This window comes from Schistocerca piceifrons, chromosome 2 (assembly GCF_021461385.2).
Source record: "Schistocerca piceifrons isolate TAMUIC-IGC-003096 chromosome 2, iqSchPice1.1, whole genome shotgun sequence".
Taxonomy (NCBI): Eukaryota; Metazoa; Arthropoda; class Insecta; order Orthoptera; family Acrididae; genus Schistocerca; species Schistocerca piceifrons.
Window position 1 is genome coordinate 106,969,014 of NC_060139.1, and position 20,901 is coordinate 106,989,914.

Genomic DNA, 20,901 nt, shown 5'->3' on the forward strand with positions numbered 1-20,901 from the left:
CCCTATATCTTCGATGAACGGACTATCTTTGTGGACGCGCCCTTAAATCGTAGCCTGTATTCCATCCTACAAAATTCGATCCCTGTTCAAGCACACTGTCTGAACCTCTGACCAGTGGTCAATGCCGCGAATATTCCGCTACGAGTTACATATTTCACCATAATAGTACACTTACTTTCACAATATCGTCAATCATACATTTAGCCCTACCGTCAAAGTAACGACAATAGAGATGCATCTGTGGAGAGATCAGACAAACATGTGTTTCCTGCAAACTTTTCAGTACTTGCAGGAGCAATAGTGTGAGCAAACTGCAGCTGTAATTTTTCCAGAGAACATCCAACCATGGTGTATGATTAAATGATGATGACATCCTCTAGAGTAAAATTTTTTGGTGGTGAAATAGTCCACCATTCGGATCTCCTGGCGGGGACTCTTCAGGATTTCGTAATCAGTAAGAACAAAATCGAGTTTGCTGCCAAAGGAGTGACCTAGTATCAGGTCCCGGTGCCTATAATTTCGACGCTTTGTAGTGTTGTCGACTGACGTTTCCGGCCACAGGTTGCTGTACTCGATTTGTTCCTCGAGAAACCCTAACAACCCGTCGAACTTTGTCGCAAAATTTCTAGCACACCTTGTATGGAGAAGCTCTATTAGTTCACTGAATTTGAAGGCAATATCGTAGGAAAGTAAGGGAAAGTAAACGAGGATCAATTGGGTTATGTGGTACTGCGAGAAGAATTTGAAAGAGCACTCAAACACAAAGTCGAAACAAGGCCTCCGGAGTAGACGACATTGCATCAGAACTACTAATATCCTTGAGATAGCCAGCCATGACAATACTATTCTACCTGGTACACAAGATAAGTGGCTAGAGGAAATATCCTCAGACTTCAAGAAGAAATTTCCAAGGAAAGCAGATGCTCACAGTTGTGAATTTTACCGAAGTATTAGTTTAATAAGTGATGGTTGCATAACAATGACATAAATTATTTACAGAACAATGGAGGAACTGGTAGAAGAAAACCTTGCCGAAGAACGGTCTCACTTCTAGAGAAATATATAAACATGTGAGGTACCACTGACCTTACAACTTCTCCTAGTGGGTAGATCAAATAAAGCAAACTACTGTATAACTTTTGTAAACTTAGTGAAAAATTACGAAAATGTTGACTGATATACACTCTTCGAAATTCGGGAAGTAGAAGGTCTAAAATACAAGAAGTGAAAGGTTATTTACAATTTGTACAGAAGTCCGACGGCAGTTGTAAGAGACAAAGAGTATGAGAGGGAAACAGTTGTTGAGATCTCAAGACGGCCAGTAGGGGGTTTAAGAAAATTGTGGCACAGTTTACATTGTTGCCAGATTTCCACCCTGCCCCCAACCCCTGAAGTCATCGATGATATCTTGCGTTGTTGCTAGATTTCTCACCCTTCCACACCTCCCCCTCCCTCTAACCTCACAATCAAAGATTAAGTTCCAAGATGCCTACTGTAGCCCAATTGCCCTAGGTGTGAAATGATCAGAAATTTAAAAGGATGGGAAATTCAAAGTAGACCAGTTGTCTCTAGTACAAATTGGTGAGAAGTTCAAAAATCCAAAATGTGCAATTGTGCTACTATCTTTCCCCAGCCCTATGATGTTTCAGTCCAAGATGGAGATCCAGTGTAATGGAGCTGAGATTATTGGCATAGCCTACATAGTTGCCAACTCACTTGTGCTAAATGTAGGGTCTCAAGAGCTGACATGTTGTAAGTTTAAAACTGTGTGCTGTTTAAGCACTTTTAGTTTCTGTGTAATAGGATGGGAACAACTGCATCTTTACAGAAACAAATGTCACACTGGGAGGTGTAATTCACACCCCCACTGTTAGTGCCTTTGTGCCCAGTGAGAAGATGTGCACGTCACACTGCTACGACTGCCATCAGCCACCCGACCTCATGGGCACTTACATCCAGCCAGTTAGGCAATACACCTTGTCATACTGGGCCACCACTGAGTGCAGTGGAATTTGTAACTATAACATGCTGGGCATACTGGATCCACTGACTGCCTCCCATGCTGTGACCCAGCTGTGTGATGTCACTTGTTCTCTAACAGCTAACATAACCTGACAGACCAGATCCATGTTCTAGTAGTGCATGCTGTGGGATTCCAGTAACTGTAATGTCTAGACCTGTAGAATCTCTGTGATGCCAAAGTCTTCCCTGTTCTCTGCAGCTAACATAGGAAACCAGTTATCAGCTTTCATCAGAAGCATTTCTAAGATCTTAAACACATTCCAATTTTAAAAGTGGACAGTAGACTACTTTTCTGGAACAAAACCATGGGAGCTATTCTGTCGACATTATCAACACTCCAACATGTGAAAGCACTTCGGTATATCCATATTTCTGTGTTGACCACTGCATGGGCAACCAGCAGTTGTCACAACTGCTGTGTGTGAAGTTGGATACGGATATGGGGGCGAGATCTGTCGTTGTGTTTCACGTATTTAAGCCAATCGTGACCTGATGTGTAGTTAGTAGTAGTAGTGGTAGTAGTAGTAGTAGTAGTAGCTTTATTCATCTGTAGATCTCTTTTTGCAAGGATATAGGACATATCAAAGTTCTTACAAATTTAGACCAATTTAAAATAATATAATTCGTATACACATACATTTACAGACTTCTAGTTAGAGACAATCATTAGATTTGTCCTTGTACACTACACTTTTTTACAAATAACTTATTTTTCGTATCCCGCCTGGAAGGCGGCGCGTGGGTAGGAGCAGGAAAAGGTAAAACACGTCGGTACTGCGAGTGAGTAAAAGTGGTTTACTGGTGTATGAATATTTACAGAGGCATACATAACTTTGTACGTAGGTGCGAAACTGAAACGAAGTGTCCTGGCTGTCTGCTCTTCATCAAATGGGGTCAATCTACAGTGGTGCTCGTAGAGCTGAACAGCTCCTGCTAGAGGGCGCTGTCGTCGTCTGTCGTAGTGCCAACTTAACTGGAAACTACACAGTGGCATCCTAGATATCGATACCACATTATTAAATAATGTAATGCCACACTGTTCACTCATATCTCACTATCAGTCAATGCACACACTATACATTCATTGTTTCATAACACTTCACTGACTACACACACAAATACCCATACACACACTGGTGATCTCTGGGCCATTTTCTATTCTGCAACTTCCCATTTGTTATCCTGAAAAACTGAGTCAGCATCCCTCTGTAATGAGTGAGATGTTGAGCTCAGAAAGAGGAAGAGGTGTTAGTATTGTACAATGCATAGCTTGGGAGTAAGTTTTTCTAGAAAAAGGAAAGGAACGAAAAAACATAGTGTGAAGGTATTATGTGGAATTTTGGATGTTTTATAATCATTATAATTATTTATTTGTACAACATTTTTTTACAAAACCCCTACTCTGTTTTATCTAAGTAATACTTCAATTTATAAAATCTATTGCATAACAGGTACTTTTTAGCTGCCTTTTTAAATAAGTGAATTTTTGCAATTTCTTTTATCTCTTTTGGTAACTTACTGTATCGTTTTATTCCTCGGTAGAAGTTGCTGTTTTGAGTTTTATGTTTATTTTTTCTTGTAAAATGTAAGTTGAGTACAGCTCTTGTTCCATGGTCATGGGCAGAACAGTTTGTGCTGTAATTACCAATGTTACTTTTGATGTGTAGAACTGACTGGTAAATGTATTAACACAGAGCAGTTCAAATCCCCAGTGTTTTGAACAGATTTTTACAATGAGTTAGACTACCATTTTTGGTTATGATTCTTATGGCTCTTATATGGAGTTTGAAAATTGTGTTCATATTTTGTGCATTTGTTCCCCAAAAAAGAATGCCATAGCTAAGAATTGAGTGGACATATGAACAGCATGTAACGATAAGACACTGCGTGTTGCACACTGATGATAGGATTATAAGGGCATAACATGCTGATGACATTCCTTTTGCAATTACCTTTGTGTATTCACACCACTTCAACTGAGAATCAATATTCATTCCTAGAAATTTTGCATTTGTTACACAGTATATAGAGGTACCATCTACATTTAATTTAACATTATCATTTTCCTTCTTCAAACTGAAACTCATGGCATTAGTTTTCTTTATGTTCAGTGTCACTTTAGTGCTTATTGACCAATCATAAACTTCCTTGAGAGCTTCATTTGCTTTCTCTGCAAGGGTGCAAAGAAATCTCTTGTTTTCTCAGCGACTATAATATTGCTGTCATCAGCGAAGAGAATTTTTTCACATGAGTAACACCACTGGGAAGGTCATTGATGTATATCAGGAACAGTATTGGTCCTAACATGCTACCTTGCAGAACCCCTATATTAATGTATTTTGGTTCTGATAAGTGTTTTACTAAATGTTTAGATCTATTTGAAGTATGTGTTATTTCTACTTTTTGTACCCTACCTGCTAGTATGATCGAAACCAGTCATTAGTCACCCCTGTTATTCCTAATGCTTATAATTTATTTAATAGAATCTTGTGGTCAACTGTATCAGAGGCCCTAGAAAGATCCAAAAATGGGCCTGTGACACACTAATCTTTCTCAAGAGCATTACTTACAACCTTTGTGAATTCTGCTATGGCTGACTCTGTATTTTTGCCACTTTGGAAACCAAACAGTGATTTGCTTAAAAGATTGTATTTATTCAGATAATTCATTAATCTGTCAATCATAACTGCTTCCATTATTTTTTAGAATAGTGACAGCAGGGAAATTGGCTGGTAATTTTCTGTGTCTTCTGCATTACCTTTCTTAAATAAAGATACAACTCTTGCCTGTTCTAATTGCTCTGGAAATATCACTGATGTGAAGGATTCACTTATTATATTTGTTAAGGGGCCTCGTATAATCTCTATGCATTGTTTCAGTACACACATTAGTACCTCATTTAAGCCTATTGAGTTTTTATTTCTTGGTTTTTGAACAGTTTTATTGACTTCATTCTCTGTTCTCTGTGGTTGGAAGTAACATCATTGTATTTAGTGCAACATTATTTACAAGTGTTATATTTGTTTTGTGCAATTTTTGCTGCAACTTTTCTGTAATACTTGAAAAACGCTCGTTTACATAGTTTGCTAAGTATTATGGATCATTTATTACCTTATCCCCTGCCTTAGCAGTATGTTATTCTGGGTTTCTTTGCCTCACTCCGTTTCCTTTTTTATAACATCCCAGTCTGCTTTGCTTTTATTCTCTGCATTATATATTTTTTGTCATTAAATGACTTTTTTGCAGCAATCAGCACCTTCCTATAGATCTTTTTGTGCCTGTGACACACTCATCTTTCTCAAGAGCATTACTTACAACCTTTGTGAATTCTGCTATGGCTGACTCTGTATTTTTGCCACTTTGGAAATCAAACAGTGATTTGCTTAAAAGATTGTATTTATTCAGATAATTCATTAATCTGTCAATCATAACTGCTTCCATTATTTTTTAGAATAGTGACAGCAGGGAAATTGGCTGGTAATTTTCTGTGTCTTCTGCATTACCTTTCTTAAATAAAGATACAACTCTTGCCTGTTCTAATTGCTCTGGAAATATCACTGATATGATAGAAATTCAAGAATTCTGGATCACTGCGACTCTTTTTCATGGAACTAAGGTATTTAAGTGTTTGGGAGGACTTCTTAATACCTGCTGTTATCCATCTGTTTTTGTGAGATGTTGATACAGACATTCATACTTTTGGAAATGCTTTTTCAAAGTTCATTTGAAATCATATGGAGAATTTAGAGAATTTCATATTCGCATTGGTCTCCTTATACACTTCATCCCAACATACTCTAAGCAAGTATGCATACATGTAGATATTCTTTCCGCAAAACATACAAACAGAATTTAGATCATTGGCATTTGTGACTGGCTGCGGAATGGTTTACTGCCACTAAAGCACATCTCACGTCAGTACCTTGGAAACAAGAGAAATAAAGGATTACGTGGAAGCACATAGTCCTTTCCCTATCACTAAAGTATGGACACTTGATGGTTAGATACTGCAGAGCACATTTCAAATAGATTCAAAACTAGCTGTACAGCGACGATCATTCAGGTTTTTTGACTGATGACAATATTATTCTCTAATTAACACTGATTTTCGCTGTAGATAGGCTTTGGTACAGTAGATATTTGTCAGTAGCCACACCCAAAGCTAGTTCTAGATGGTCAGTATGATTAGTAGTGGAAGTGAAGAGAGCAACGTAGCATTCGTTAACAGTGATCAAAGTGCACACCTCAAGAATGTAAATGTCCTAACGCCGTTATTAATGTATGTTCCGTCAGTGCCTTTCTGAAGTCAAGTCCTCCCACATATCATCCATCCTGTATCTTCAAGTCTAAGAATACCCAAATTTTTACCCAAGGACTCTACACTCGGCCAACTCACCCATTCCACCATACGCTGGCCACGTGAAGGCACAGCCTCACCCCTCCTAAGGAGGACACTGAGCTATCTTTAATTTCACTTCCACAGTGCTCGCTGACCCAGTTTGGAATGTGGATACCCAATAGACATCTATGCACTAGCTGCTAATAGATGCAGCATAAGAATTTTCACGAACATCCATTGAGAACTCGAGGGTCTAGATGCCACTGCTGCATGGCCTGTTGGGACCAGGCTAATGGCAGTCCAATCATGGAGTGCAGTATCTTTCACTAATACAGATTTTTGTTGTAGACAGGCTCTGGCACAACAGAAATTTGCCAATAGTTGTAGAGATCAATATAGTATTTTTTTTTATAGAGCGCACTGTGAAAGGTTTCCGTGATCGTCATCGGTCGGTGGGGTGTAGGACTTCTGTTTGATGGCATGGTGTGTTTTCGTCTGCCTTATATGGCAAAATTTCATCTCTGTTCGCACGTGATAATGCTAGAATATTGCACTTCGACTACTATTAAGTCACTGCTGATGACATTTCTACGTCAAGAATTCGTCACAAAAAGCAGAATCCATCCAGTATTGCATAGTATTTTCGAAAGACAGCTGTACCTTGTGAAGTCAAAGACCGCTTCTTTGAGGGATACGAGGATCACTGGATATTTTTGTACCATCCAAATCTCTGAATGTCTCAAGAATTGTACAGTCTTCTGATGTTGGACTTCGGGAGGATCCGTGAGCCATGAAGTTTAAGTATCACTGTAATGAAGATGAACGTTGATATTTCACAGGTAGGCGTCCTGAGAATACAGCTGTGGGACTGTCTTGCTTAGGACAGTGGGACCATTCAGGTGGAGATGTGCTGTTCATGATTTCGCTACTAGATTCCGGACAAAGATTTTCCAGCAGTTTGCGTAATTTTGCATCCAACCTAGAGCAATCGCTCAATCCGTCCACAAAGTTTCTTTCCTAAGCTTGCCATTAGTATCTCGACAGAAGTACTGTGAATGTCTTTTACCTGCAAGCAACACGAATAATTCTAGACGTAATGGAGTGACACTTTTGGTTGAAGAAAGTCTTCCCTTTCTACAGACTAGATGAATAGTGGCGTCACAGGTTTGCGCTGAAAGATATGAAGGGCTTATTTCGATAGTGGTGCAAGTCCATTTATGTTCATTGTGATATACAGGGTCCTAAAGTTAAATGAGCGCTGAAAAATCTGCAGTTGAGATACCAGAAATATTCAAGCATATGGCTTCTTGCTAGAGATGAACCTTCTTTCTGTTGGTTTGGATCATTAATTTCAGAAGCATCATAGGCAGAAAAGTGGAGGTAATTGACTTGTTCCACTACTAAAATAAGCCCTTCATATATACCAGCATAGTAACGTCACAGGTTTTCGATCAAAGATATACGCCAACATAGTAAACACATTCACAAGCATCGCAGAAGACTAGCAGTTCAGAGGCATATATCCATCGATAGGTGTGTATCTCATGGGAAACCCAGAGGGCAGAACACCAGAGCGACCAGCAATGAATGATGTCAAAAGACAGACTCCTTCCACGGGAGTGTAAACAGTTGACGGAGACGTTGGGAAGAACGTGGTTCAAGATGTGGGCGGTATATATGTTTAGTAGTTAACTGACAGCATACACTACCTTTACAGACGTGACAGAAGTTGTCATAAATTTCACCAGACTAGAATCTTGTAGCTATAAACCTTACACAATGTTGAAAAAATCTTATGGTGTGCTCTGAAACACCCAATACTATGCTAAAATCCCAGTCAGTGAGGAGCTGTTACACTGCACTCCACATAACGGTATATGATTGTCAGCAGATAGAGCGTCTAACGAATGGGGGCTTCCAAGTCCTTGCACGTTTCCAGAGTAAGTGGCATCAGATGTCAGACGGTTCCTGTAAATTGCAGACGTTCACTAGTGACGCAGATGTGCTCTCTGACGAATCTGGTGGCCATAACAAAATAGCTTCTTTCAGCAAGGTCGTTACTGACTTATACCTTCATCATTATGAGCTAGTATTTTGTCACTGATGATCTCGATGAAGAGAGTTCGTTAAACTTCCATTATCCTTCCTATAAACAGAAAGAGCTTCTTTCAAGCATACCAGATGCTACAGAGAAGTGTAGTTTACTTCTTTGTTTCGCAGAATTTAACGTAAATATAGAATGCACCAGGATTTTTCATTTTCGTTTCGTAGTAGGTGAATTCTGTGTCGAAATCATTGAATTTATTGTCAAAATCAGTGAATTTTGCTTGGAAATAACAGAATTTTGTGTCGAAACCAGTGAATTTTTTGTGCCAAACTTGATGCGTATGTGGGGGGTAACTTAGAAATATACAGTGAAGCACTTACAGATGCTGGTGTATAAATACGTTTGCCAGAAATAGCTGCCATTGCATTCCTACATAACAATAGGCTGCTGTGCACTACTAAAATTGGAACATGATTAAGGTCTTTGAAATGCATCTGGTAAAAGCCAGTAAGAGGTTTTCTATATCAACCAGAAATAGAACCGGGAAAATACGAGTGTCACAAATGTTCTGCAGGCGTGGACACGACAGTAATTGGAATCTCACAGTATACACTTCTGATGCAAGCATCTGGTATGCTACCCCACACTAACTACTAGAGAACCAGTGACGCCACACAGCTAGGGCATAATAGATGGAGTAGTCTTTGGCCACAACACACAGTCATTCCACAGTTATAATTCAGTCTTCACTGTGCTCAGTGGGGTACTTGCATCACAAGGTGTGTTGCCTAATTGGCTCTTTGCACAACACCCACAAAGTGCAGTACCTGTTGGCGATCATAATGGACCTGTTCATGGTGCTACAGGGGCGGTGGTAGCGGTGCTAGAGTGGCCCTCCTAGTGTGGCATTAGTTTAATAAAGACTATGTTCCTATCCTAATACTACTACTGTTACTACTACAACACACACACACACACACACACACACACACACACACACACAAACACACACACTCACACACACACTGTAAATGTTGAAACAGCACACAGTCCTCAACTTATAGCAAGTGAGCTCTTGGTATTCTAAACTTACGACAAGTGACCTAGCAATCATGCAGACTGCACCAGTGAAATGGGAAGACTTGGCAACCATACAGGCTCTGACAGTATCCCCAACATATGACATCCTCGCTTAGATAGCGATCTGGGAACCACGCAGGTTGCGCCAGTGGGCTGGGAAATCTAACAACTATGCAGACTGTGCAAGTGTCCTCAGATTCACCACCTAGGACTGCCATCGTTTATTCTGACATCATAGGGCTAGGTAAAATCCAGTATGATGATTGCCCATCTAGGATTTTTTGAATTTATTACCCATTTGTACTAAGGACTATTGGCTGATTACCAATTTCCCACAATTTTTGAATTCCTCAGCATTTTATACTTTTAGTAATAGTGTTAGGTCAGCCATCTTTGGCCGTCATCTTGTATTTTGATATCAGAGGTTTGGAGGAGGAGAGGGGGAGAAATCAGATAACAATGGTTGATGTCATTTATGATGTCACTGATAACATCAATGGGTGCGAGAGGAATATCTAGCCACTGTACAGACTGAACCAGAACACACTTAGTTCCACCACCATAGACTGTCCCCTATGTTATTTAATCCGTACACTGAGCAAATAGTAAAGAAAACCAAAGAAAAACTTGGAGAAGGTGTTTAAGTTGAGAGAAGAGAGATAAAAATTTGAAGTTTACGAGTGACGTTATAATTTTGAGCGCTTACCATCTGCGTTGGGCCCACGCATTAATTCGTGTTAAATAATCTAACCTATCATCAGTATACTTGCGTAACTTTTCCAAACTTGATAATTTATTGCTTACATTATAACAGTTGATCCATAATAGAATATCTTCGTAAAAAACGTCCCTAATTTTCGAGCAAGAATAATCTGTTTCTTACTCTGTCCGTCGACTATAACGGCGTGAAACGCAAAACGAACACAATTATTTCCGTTTATCCACCAGCGCATTACAAATCGATCTCTCTTCATCTACACTCTTTTAGATCTTCACGGCATGTCATATTTTGTATTGGGAGTTTCTACAGCTCCATTGCCTTCTGTAAATGTACGCAAAAAATAGAGTATGTTTAAATCTCGCCTGCTAATGCTCACATAATTAAATCGTAATACATATTTCTGTAAAAAATGCAGACGTTTTGTGTGGGTCCTGAACTCGAAAAATGTAAAAATTACCAGTAAGGTACTGTAATAACTATGTTGTAATCATGACGGGATCGAAGTTCCTTGATTTAGTTTTTTTAAGATATTCCGTTCCGTAGAATAATATGCTGAACACTACATTATCACTGGTTAGTCTCGAGTTAATTCTCACTTGCATAGCTAATCGGTACGATAATTTAATTTTGTAATCAAATAAGAATCTTTACTTTTAGACCAAAATATCACAATCGTTGCCGATGGTCACTATTAAGTCTCCATACTTAGTTTATCAGTAACAATAAATCTCTTCTTTAACTGTACGACGACTAAAAACTAGACGCTTCCTTGTAACAGCATAAATAATATTTGAGATTATCGTCGTTTGTTAGTATTGTACAGTAAGTGATCAGTGCTAACTTTTCACAGAAGTACACACGTTGACTTACTCAGCGCTACATTATTTCCTAAGAGAATGAACAGAGTCAGCAGCATAAGTCAACACGTAATTTAAGAACGTTAATTAGCGATATACTGCACGAAAGAACGCTGTAATATTTATCCAGGTAATGAACGCTAGAAATGAAAGTAAATATGACCTTTTCCTCTTCACAGGAGCTTGTTAATCTGACAGCAATTACATCCTTTATATTGCTTCTTGCAGATAAACAAATTCACACTTCATTTTCTTAAGGCATACTTTCCAGGTAATTTATTCAACTGTCAATTCTGTTAACTTCATTCGAATACTTTTCCTTGTGGAATTCGAAGTTTTTAACAAACATATCAGCTGCATTGACCTAAAGCAATTCCAGTTGATATAGCCCAGTGAATCAGCCTGATCGAACTAAATTCAGTGACCGTTAATAGAAACCCGATCTGATCTACCTGCGAGGTGGATACTATTTGATCCATCTGGTATTATAGATGGATCGTGGTGGATAAAATCAAATGATTAATCCTGACAGTTTGCTAAGTGGGTCGAAGGAAACTGTCTGTCGACCGAGACTCGAACTTTGGACCTTTACCTAAATCGGACAAGTGCTCTACCGACTACTTTACAGAATTTCTCCTGCGAAACTTGCATTTTCGTTCTAGAGCTAAAAATAGTTCACTTCATAAAATACTGAAGTGTCATTTTTAATTTCTGAATTTTTCGTCTTTTATTGTTTGCATTCGAAGCGTCGTTTGCATGTTTACCTTCAGGTATTCTGGCAGTAAGCGACTTAATATCAACTTGATTTGCAGCACTATACATATCCTCAGTAATGTCATGGCCAGACAACTGAAGAATTCAAAGACCAGGATATCGTGTATCATAAATAAACTTCTTTTTTGTTAAGCAGGCAAGATACTGCTGAGTTTGTCCGCAGCTCGTGGTCGTGCGGTAGCGTTCTCGCTTCACGCACCCGGGTTCCCGGGTTCGATTCCCGGCGGGGTCAGGGATTTTCTCTGCCTCGTGATGACTGGGTGTTGTGTGCTGTCCTTAGGTTAGTTAGGTTCAAGTAGTTTTAAGTTCTAGGGGACTGATGACCATAGATGTTAAGTCCCATAGTGCTCAGAGCCATTTGAACCATTTTGAACTGCTGAGTTTGACAATCGGCTCGTGCCCTCCCTTCATGATTGAGGCCTCCTGCATTATCCTAAATCACTTCAGGCGAATTCCAGGAAGCTTCCCTGTAGAAGGCCAATCTCAGTTTCCACCCATATCGTTACCGATCTGAGTTAGTACCCTGTAATGGTATCAATGATATCTCAGAAATTGTCATTCTTTACTTGCTGCCTACGTCAGCAATCAATGAGAAAACAAGCGAAACTTGATCCCAAAGTAGAGGTTATTGGCGTCAGCATACTAGGCATTCTACTGATGTCATACACTCCAAAGGCAAAATTGTGCTTGTTAGATTGAAGGTCACTGACCTCACCCTCGCCTCACCCTCTAATGTCAACGTTCTAGGAATCTCTGTTCTGGTGCTGAGACAATTGTGCTTTTGGCCAGTCATCGAGGACTCCATTGATCGCCGGCCGAAGTGGCCGTGCGATTAAAGGCGCTGCAGTCTGGAACCGCAAGACCGCTACGGTCGCAGGTTCGAATCCTGCCTCGGGCATGGATGTTTGTGATGTCCTTAGGTTAGTTAGGTTTAACTAGTTCTAAGTTCTAGGGGACTAATGACCTCAGCAGTTGAGTCCCATAGTGCTCAGAGCCATTTTGAACTCGATTGATCATGTCATCACGCTCTCGACCAATAGCTGTGGAGCCCCACTGCTCCCAGCCAATTTACTCTGTATTCTAGCTCAGTGCCCTGTGATGACAGAACCATAACCCCGATGTGTTCAAAGGAGTCCGAACGATCTATTAATAATGCGCTGCTGCTCTCGGCCAATATCCACTGGGTCCCGTTGCTCTCATGCAATTTGCTCTCCATTGTATGTCTATGCTCTGCAGTGAAAGGATCAGATGTGGGTATTATGGCAAAACATATTTTTATTATTATTCCAATTACGTGAGTTTCGATATTCAAGGTCTGTACACTGTAGTGAGAAGACCATTAGCAGCAGAGTCAAAAAAATGGTTGCCAGTATTACTACAATTTATCAGGTCGGACACTTTGACATTATAAATGAAAGACAATGTAGGATATGCTGCAAAATGGTGATAAATATGAACGGAACATATTTTAACATAACCGTGTGTGAATAATAACGTCACGGTGAATTCCACACACCTGTTTTTCCTCCTGACGAACAGTGTGTGACTGTAGGCTATCACACAAAAAATGCTAGCCAATATTATTATAAGTCATGACTGCCTTCAAGTTTTGTATTTTAACTAACACAATTAGCAGTAAATAATTCGGTACTTTATATATATCTTGCTTATTTTTTTACACAAATACCCGCTCAAAGTACGTCAAATAAACCACTGCTTTGAATGATTAATGGAAAATGTCATATAAAGATGTGAAACAAATACTAACAAAGAGATAGAGGGGCTGGGCAGTACTTACCTCAGCTCAGTACAGCCGATAGATACACACAAAACAGAACCAAAAATTTTTTACGTTCCTAGCTTTCGGAACAAATGTTCCTTCATCGGGGCAACATAACCTGGGTTGTGAGTAACTGAATCTACTTTCCCTTCTTCCCTTTCTTTCCCCTCTCTCCTCCCCGATGAAGGAACATTTGTTCCGAAAGCTAGGAACGTAAAAAATTTTTGGTTCTGTTTTGTGTGTATCTATCGGCTGTTCTGAGCTGAGGTAAGTACTGGCCAGCCCCTCTATCTCTTTGTTAGTATTTAAACCACTGCTTTGAGGCGACCTGCCTTACATTGCCTCCGCTCATCCTTCAGTGTTCATTTATATTAATATTAGGGTACTGTGATCTACACTAGTCGTTAGCGATCGGGGTAGACAGAGTGAGCCGCTAGCGTTTGTACGCTGTGAGGAACACACACAAACACACACACACACAAACACACACACACACACACACACACACACACACACACACACACATATGCAGAAGCAGCAGCAGCAGCATGTAGGAGTTGTGCAGCATAAACGAAAGTTGGTAGGCGAGTTTCCAGATCTGAAAGAAATGTCTATCCAAATTTCCCGCCAGCAGCATAAAGTGGCGCTAATAGTTGAAAAAATGGTTCAAATGGCTCTGAGCACTATGGGACTTAACTTCTGAGGTCATCAGTCACCTAGAACTTAGAACTACTTAAACCCAACTAACCTAAGGACGTCGCACACATCCATGCCCAAGGCAGGGTTCGAACCTGCGACAGTAGTGGTCGCGCGGTTCCAGAATGTAGCGCCTAGAACCGCTCGGCCACTTCGGCCGCCGCTAATACTAGAGGTTTGCATTAAGTACACAGCGTAACTGTCGTGAGCGTCAATGAGCTTGAGATTGGGTGTGGTGTGTTGATAATAGTGAAGAATGCCTTTAAGGTGACAAAGACACCTTTATCAACATCTCTCTAAGTTTGAATGAGGTTGTGTGATATGGCTACGAGATGCTGGATGTTCCTTCAGCGATATTGCGGAAGGACTTGGCAGGAATGTAGCTACTAAACATGACTGCCGGGAGCAGTGGTCGCGAGAATGTAGGGTCGCCAGAAGACCGGGTTCCGGACGCCACCTAGCACTGCCGAGGAGGACAGTCGTGTTTGACTTGTGGCGCTGGTGCATCGTACTGCATCTGCAGCAGCACTTTGAGCAGCGGCTGGCACCGCAGTGACACAAAGAACTGTTACAAATCGGTCACATCAAGAACAGTTGCGTGCCAGACACCCTGTAGCGTGTATTTCACTCTCCCTAAACAACCATCATGTTAGACTTCGGCGGTGTCAAAGGACAGCACACTGGAGGGCAGGGTGGAAATCTGTTGCGTTTTCTGATGAAAACTGGTTCTCACTCTATGCCAGTGACAGCCGTCTGTTGGTTAGGAGGAGACCATTTAAGGGCTACAAACCAACCTGTCTGCGTGATAAACATAGTTGACCTACACCTGGAGTTATAGTCTGGGGTGCGATTTCGTATGACAGCACGAGCACTCACGTGGTTATCCTACGCGCCATGATTGCAAATTTGTAAGTCTATCTGCTGATTCGATCTGTTGTGCTGCTATAGATGAACAGCATTCCACGAGATGTTTTCCAACAGGATGACGCTCGTCGACATAATAGTGTTGTAACCCAACTTGTACATATGTATGTATCAAGTCGGGGCGGGTATGGTAGTTGGAGTTAGACGCATGGAACATTCCATTTCGGAAAACTGTCAGAGAATTCAATACTTCCTGATCTACAGTGTCATGAGTGTGCCGAGAAGAGAATTGTAGGCATTACCTCTCACCACGAACAACGCAGTGCCCGACGACTTACACTTGAGGACCGAGACCAGCGGAATTTGCGTACAGTTGTCAGTGCTAACAGACAAGCAACACTGCGTGAGTAACCGCAATAATCAGTGTGGGACGTACGACGAATGTATCCGTTACGGCAGTGCGGCAAAATTTGGCGTTAATGGGCTATGGCAGCAGACGACCGACGCGACATCCTTTGTATGTATGTATGTATGTATGTATTAAACTGGGCACCTAGAAACAACAGAGAGGCTTCGTCGCGCCGTAGCCCTCAGTGGTGCACAGCCCCGCAACAAGCCACAGCAGTCCACCCACCCCACCGCCACCCCACACAGAACCCAGGGATATTGTGCGGTTCGGCTGCCAGTGGACCCCCCCCCTCCCTCCTCCTGGGAACATCTCATATCAGACGAGTGTAACCCCAGATGTTTGCGTGATAGAGTAATTTATGGTGTACGCGTATGTGGAAACGATGTTTGCGCAACATCGCGGACACAGTGTAACTGAGGCGGAATAAGGGGAACCAGCCCGCATTCGCCGAAGTAGATGGAAAACCGTCTCAAAAACCATCCACAGGCTGGCCGGCACACCGGACCTAGACACAAATCCGTCGGGCGGATTCATGCCGGGGACCAACACGCCTTCCCGCTCGGGAAGCAGCGCGTCACACCGCGCGCTTACCCGGGCGGGCAACCCAGCTTGATCTACAGACTGTCGACATGTTGCCTTGGCCTACACGATCACTAGATCTATCTTCAGTCGAGCATATGTGAGACATAGCAGGACGACAACTCCAGCGTCATCCACAAACAGCATTAACATTTCCTGTACTGACCGACCAAGTGCAACAGGCATGGAACTCCAGTTCATCAACTGACAAGCAGCACCTGTAAAATATACTGCCTGCAGATTTGCATGCTTGCATTCAACATTCTGACAATTACACTGGTTGTTAATGCACCAGCATTTCACATTTGCAATGGCTTATCTCGCGCTTGTATTAACGTGTGGTCTTGCCAACTTGATCACATAAATATGTTATCTAGACAAATGTAATCTCGAAATTTAATTACTCTACATTGATTATTTCATGCTGTAGCGATTTTTTTCTGTCGGAATAGTTGAAGCAGCGTAGAATGAAATACATGTACCTGTCATCCTAGTTCGACTCGATGCCCAGCCGGTTCAAAATGGCTCTGAGCACTATGGGACTTAACATCTGAGGTCATCAGTCCCCTAGAACTTAGAATTACTTAAACCTAACTAACCTAAGGACATCACACACACCCATGCCCGAGGTAGGATTCGAACCTGCGACCGTAGCGGTCGCGCGCTTCCAGGCTGGTGCGCCTAGAACCGCTCTGCCACTCTGGCCGGCTGCCCAGCCGGGTTAGAGCGATAGTAGTTTCGCAGCCTGTATTGCCTCGGCTCACCTACGAATGTAATTGAACATGAAACTTCCTGGCAGATTAAAACTGTGTGCCGGATCGAGACTCGAACTCGGTACCTTTGCCTTTCGCGGGCAAGTGCTCTACTTGCCCGCGAAAGGCAAAGGTACCGAGTTCGAGTCTCGGTCCGCACCCAGTTTTAATCTGCCAGGAAGTTTCATATCAGCGCACAATCCGCTGCAGAGTGAAAATCTCATTCTGGATAATTGGACATGTAATACGGCAGCCTCAGTTGCAAATAGAAACCAATCGGTATGCAGGCTGCAGCCAAAATAATTCGGCCTTCTTCAGAAGCCAGTGACACTAAACTATTTCATGCTAAAGTTTGGACATGTCAAGTATAAAACTGTAGCACCATAGTAACCAGTCATAAATCTGCATTACTTGTGCTGAAGAGAACCATCATGCCCCACTGCGCGGACCTAAGGTTTAGTTCGGGCGCAGCTCTCGCTGCCTACCGACCTCGTCCGCACAGTGGGGCCTGCTGTTTCTCCTCAGTCCAAGTAATGTAGATTTATGACTGGTTATTTTTTTTCTTTTTTGGTGTGGTGGTGGTGCTGAAGTCTGATCAACTTCGTTGATTTTTACTTCTGTAGGGAATAGAAAGGGTAAAAATTTTCGCTTTCAGCTTTAGTTTGGGCACACAGAAGGGTCCTTTAACTCACTGCTTTTCGTGTGTGTTTGAAAACATGTGTGTAGAAGCGCTAAAGGACTTTATGTCCTTAAATTATGGAGAATTACGTAGGGATATCATTTACGGAGGCTCTAATACTATCGCCTTCGGTACTTTATATTTGTGGTTGCGTAAGGGTTCTACCGTACGTACTGTGGTGAGTTGTGGTGTACTGTCGCGTATCATGGCCGCCTTCCGAAATAAGGTTCGAGCCTTCTCCTTGACCTTGTCTGAGAGGTAAGATTCGCTTAAGGCTCGATGAATGTCATGATTCCGGATCCAACATTGGGCTCCAGTGATCCATCGTAGGCATGACTGGTTACCACTGTGCTACAGTTTTATACTTGACATGGCCAAACTTTGGCATGCAATAGTTTAGTGTCACTGGCTTCTGAAGAAGGTCAAATTATTTTGGCTGAAACCTGGGTACAGATTGGTTTCTATTTGCAACTGAGGCTGACGTTTTACGTGTTACAATTATCACAGTTGCTGACAGGGCTGCACAGTGTTAAAAATTCTTACAAATGTAATCACGTAGCCTTCGTACTACATGGTACAGATACAGTGAGTGGCGCTGGTTGCAGGTGCAGCAGGAGGAGGGGCGGCGGGCGGCGGCGCGCGCGGGCTGCGCCTTCTACGAGGTGTCGGTGGCGGAGGACAGCGGCGACCTGTACGCCGCCTTCGAGTCGCTGCTGCGCGAGATCCGCCTGGCGCAGCCCAAGGCGGCGCGCAAGTTCTCCGTCTCCAAGATGCTGGGCACGCTGAAGGCGGGCCGCGCCGCCAGCGCCGCCAACGTGAACAGCGTCAGCTGCGTGCCCGCCGGCGCCGGCGGCAGCGTCGTCGTGTGTCGCGGCGCAGACCTGCACCACCGGCGGCGCGTCCTGCGCCGGAGGCAGACCTTCAGCGCCACCGCCTCGCTCTGACGGCCGTCGCTGCCGGTGTTCACCTGCAGGGCCGCCTGCTCTCCGCTCTACACCAGGGCCGGCCAGACGCTGCACAGTGTGCAGCCGTGCGGAAGTGCTGCACATGTGCGCACGTGTGCGACATCTGTTATTAGACATGTGTCCCAAATGAGCGGCGGCGGCTCCACTTCCCTGTTTATGTGGTACAAGCAAGAGCGCAACATACCCAGTCTCGTTTACCCCTGGTAACCGTAACCTTAACAGAGAAGTATTGAGAAATGGCAGGTACTGTGAAAAAGCAAAGCACGGGAGATCTATGTTCTCAGTCGTTTAAAAATGACTGGGGACTGCAATTTTTTTTTTTTTTTTTTTTTTTTAGCCGTTGGAGGAAACTCACAGTGTTTGCTGTGCCGCCAATTGAAAGGCCCTACAACACATATTACAAAGACGAGTGTAGTGTACTCAAGAGTGAAGAACGGCAAGCAAAATTAAATGTCCTTAAGAAAATGGATGAGACACATCAACTCGATTATCATTTCTCATGACCAGTGATAAACGTGTTTGGATTTATTACTTTCATAATTAAAAATTATTATTTACTAACTGTGCATTATTGCCTCATTCTGCTCCATGTTACATTATTATCAGGAAAGTTGGTCATTAAACCGAATGTTCCAATGTATATTTACATTTAGGGTTTTTTTTTTTTAATGTGTGAAGGGCTACGCTCAGCTGAAGTCGATAAAACAAATTGTCGGTTATTATGCAGATTTCAGACGGAACTGATGAAAGATATAGCAATAATGGTATTGAAATAACAGGTGATCATTGAGAGGTCTGCGGTTATCATTCTGTTCAGAGGTCAGTGAGACAGAAATTATGTGGGTGTAACTGAGGGCACCGAGAATTAGTTATAGGAAACCTTGCATTAGTTTAATGTTATTTGAAATCACGAATAAGGTTCGTTGGAAGTCGCTAAGTGCTCTCTTTCTTAAATAGTAGATCAAAAACATTACGCGTATTTACGTGCCGTCAGTCGAGCTGCCTTAATAAAAACCCACGTTTGTTAACTGTATTACTTGTATTACTGGGTTAAACTGTTAACATAAAAGCGGACATCTCAATGAGTAGACTGTGACAGTATTTTAAATGTTTAATACGCGAAATACCTTCCCATGGTTGGGTTGCAAGCTGTGGAAAGAGCAATAGAATGCGCCGGTACATAGTATCTCAGAAAGTGGATAAAGCGACATCTGTGCGTAGAAACATGCACTACATGCACGCTGACGGCTGCGGCGTGCACGCTGTGACCCGGAAGTTGCACATATGCAGGAGCATCGCACGCGTGCAGAATTTCTGGCCGGCCCTGCTCTACACAGTTATTACCATTCTCTGATATACCCAGTACCTCGTAGGCTGGGTTCCAGTATGAAACAAGTTACTCAGTGGCACCCATTGTACCAAAGGCTACAGTGCTCTTCAGAGAGCGGCATGTGCGGTGGCTGGCAGAGGAACACTGTGGAACCTTCCACTGATGGAGACTCGCTGTCTACTTACTAAGTAGGCCATTGCATCAGTGTCTGTTATCCGGCTACCTAGTCGCTAAGTACTTTGATCGTGGGCTGCTAGCTGCAGCTATCTGTACAGCCTATATCATGTGCTGAACATTTTCTGGAGCGCACAGTGATGATCCCGTCAATCACTCTGAGTTTGCTCAATGCTGACCCAACTCAAAGAAGATACCTGTCCCCAGAATGACAGGAAATGGTGTTTTCCACAATTTTGAATGTCACCCTCTGACTTAGTTCCCTTAACAGGCACAACACTTAAATCAATCGTCACAGTTCTCCACGCGTAATTAGCAAAATGTATTTTTCTTGAAGACATTTAACTGTTACAACCAAATATAGAGACTTAGCGAACGGATTTGGTGAGAGCACACTGCTGGTAGATCTGTTATGCTTCACACGTGATATTCCACCAACTCCCGAGCAATATACGGGGTGTCTTGTAACTTCTATCGCGTGTATAATGATTAGTAATGCTCGTCTGGTCGGAAGTCATCTCCAATCGCTACTGGAGATGCAAGAGACGCCTTGCACCACCTTTTAGTAATGTGCGACGTTTCTGTACCCGAAAGGAATATTTAGATTATGGCTCTCTAATAAAACCCAGTAGAGAGTTCATATATCGGTCTACTCGAACCCTCCACTGCCCCAACCTGCACCCCCCCCCCCCCCCCCCTCCCAGCAGCCATATCGAAGATCTTAAGATAATATTTTTTTCCGGTTGCAGATTGCGTGAATTTAGAATAACATGAAAGTTTAATATAATGTCTTAAAACATTTAATTTATGGTAATTCTGCTCATAATCAGATG

The 20,901-nt window shown here is 42.3% G+C and overlaps 1 protein-coding gene across 1 annotated transcript in view; it reads left to right on the top strand.

Annotated features, from left to right (window-relative positions):
• The window catches only part of LOC124775180 (ras-like protein family member 11B), a 393,247-nt gene extending 374,704 nt beyond the window's left edge, over nt 1-18,543 (top strand). The window contains exon 6 of the mRNA XM_047250020.1: nt 18,205-18,543. Within this exon, the coding sequence (XP_047105976.1) occupies nt 18,205-18,543 (339 nt within the window). The remainder of the gene's footprint in view (nt 1-18,204) is intronic.
• Nucleotides 18,544-20,901: the final 2,358 nt, after the last annotated feature.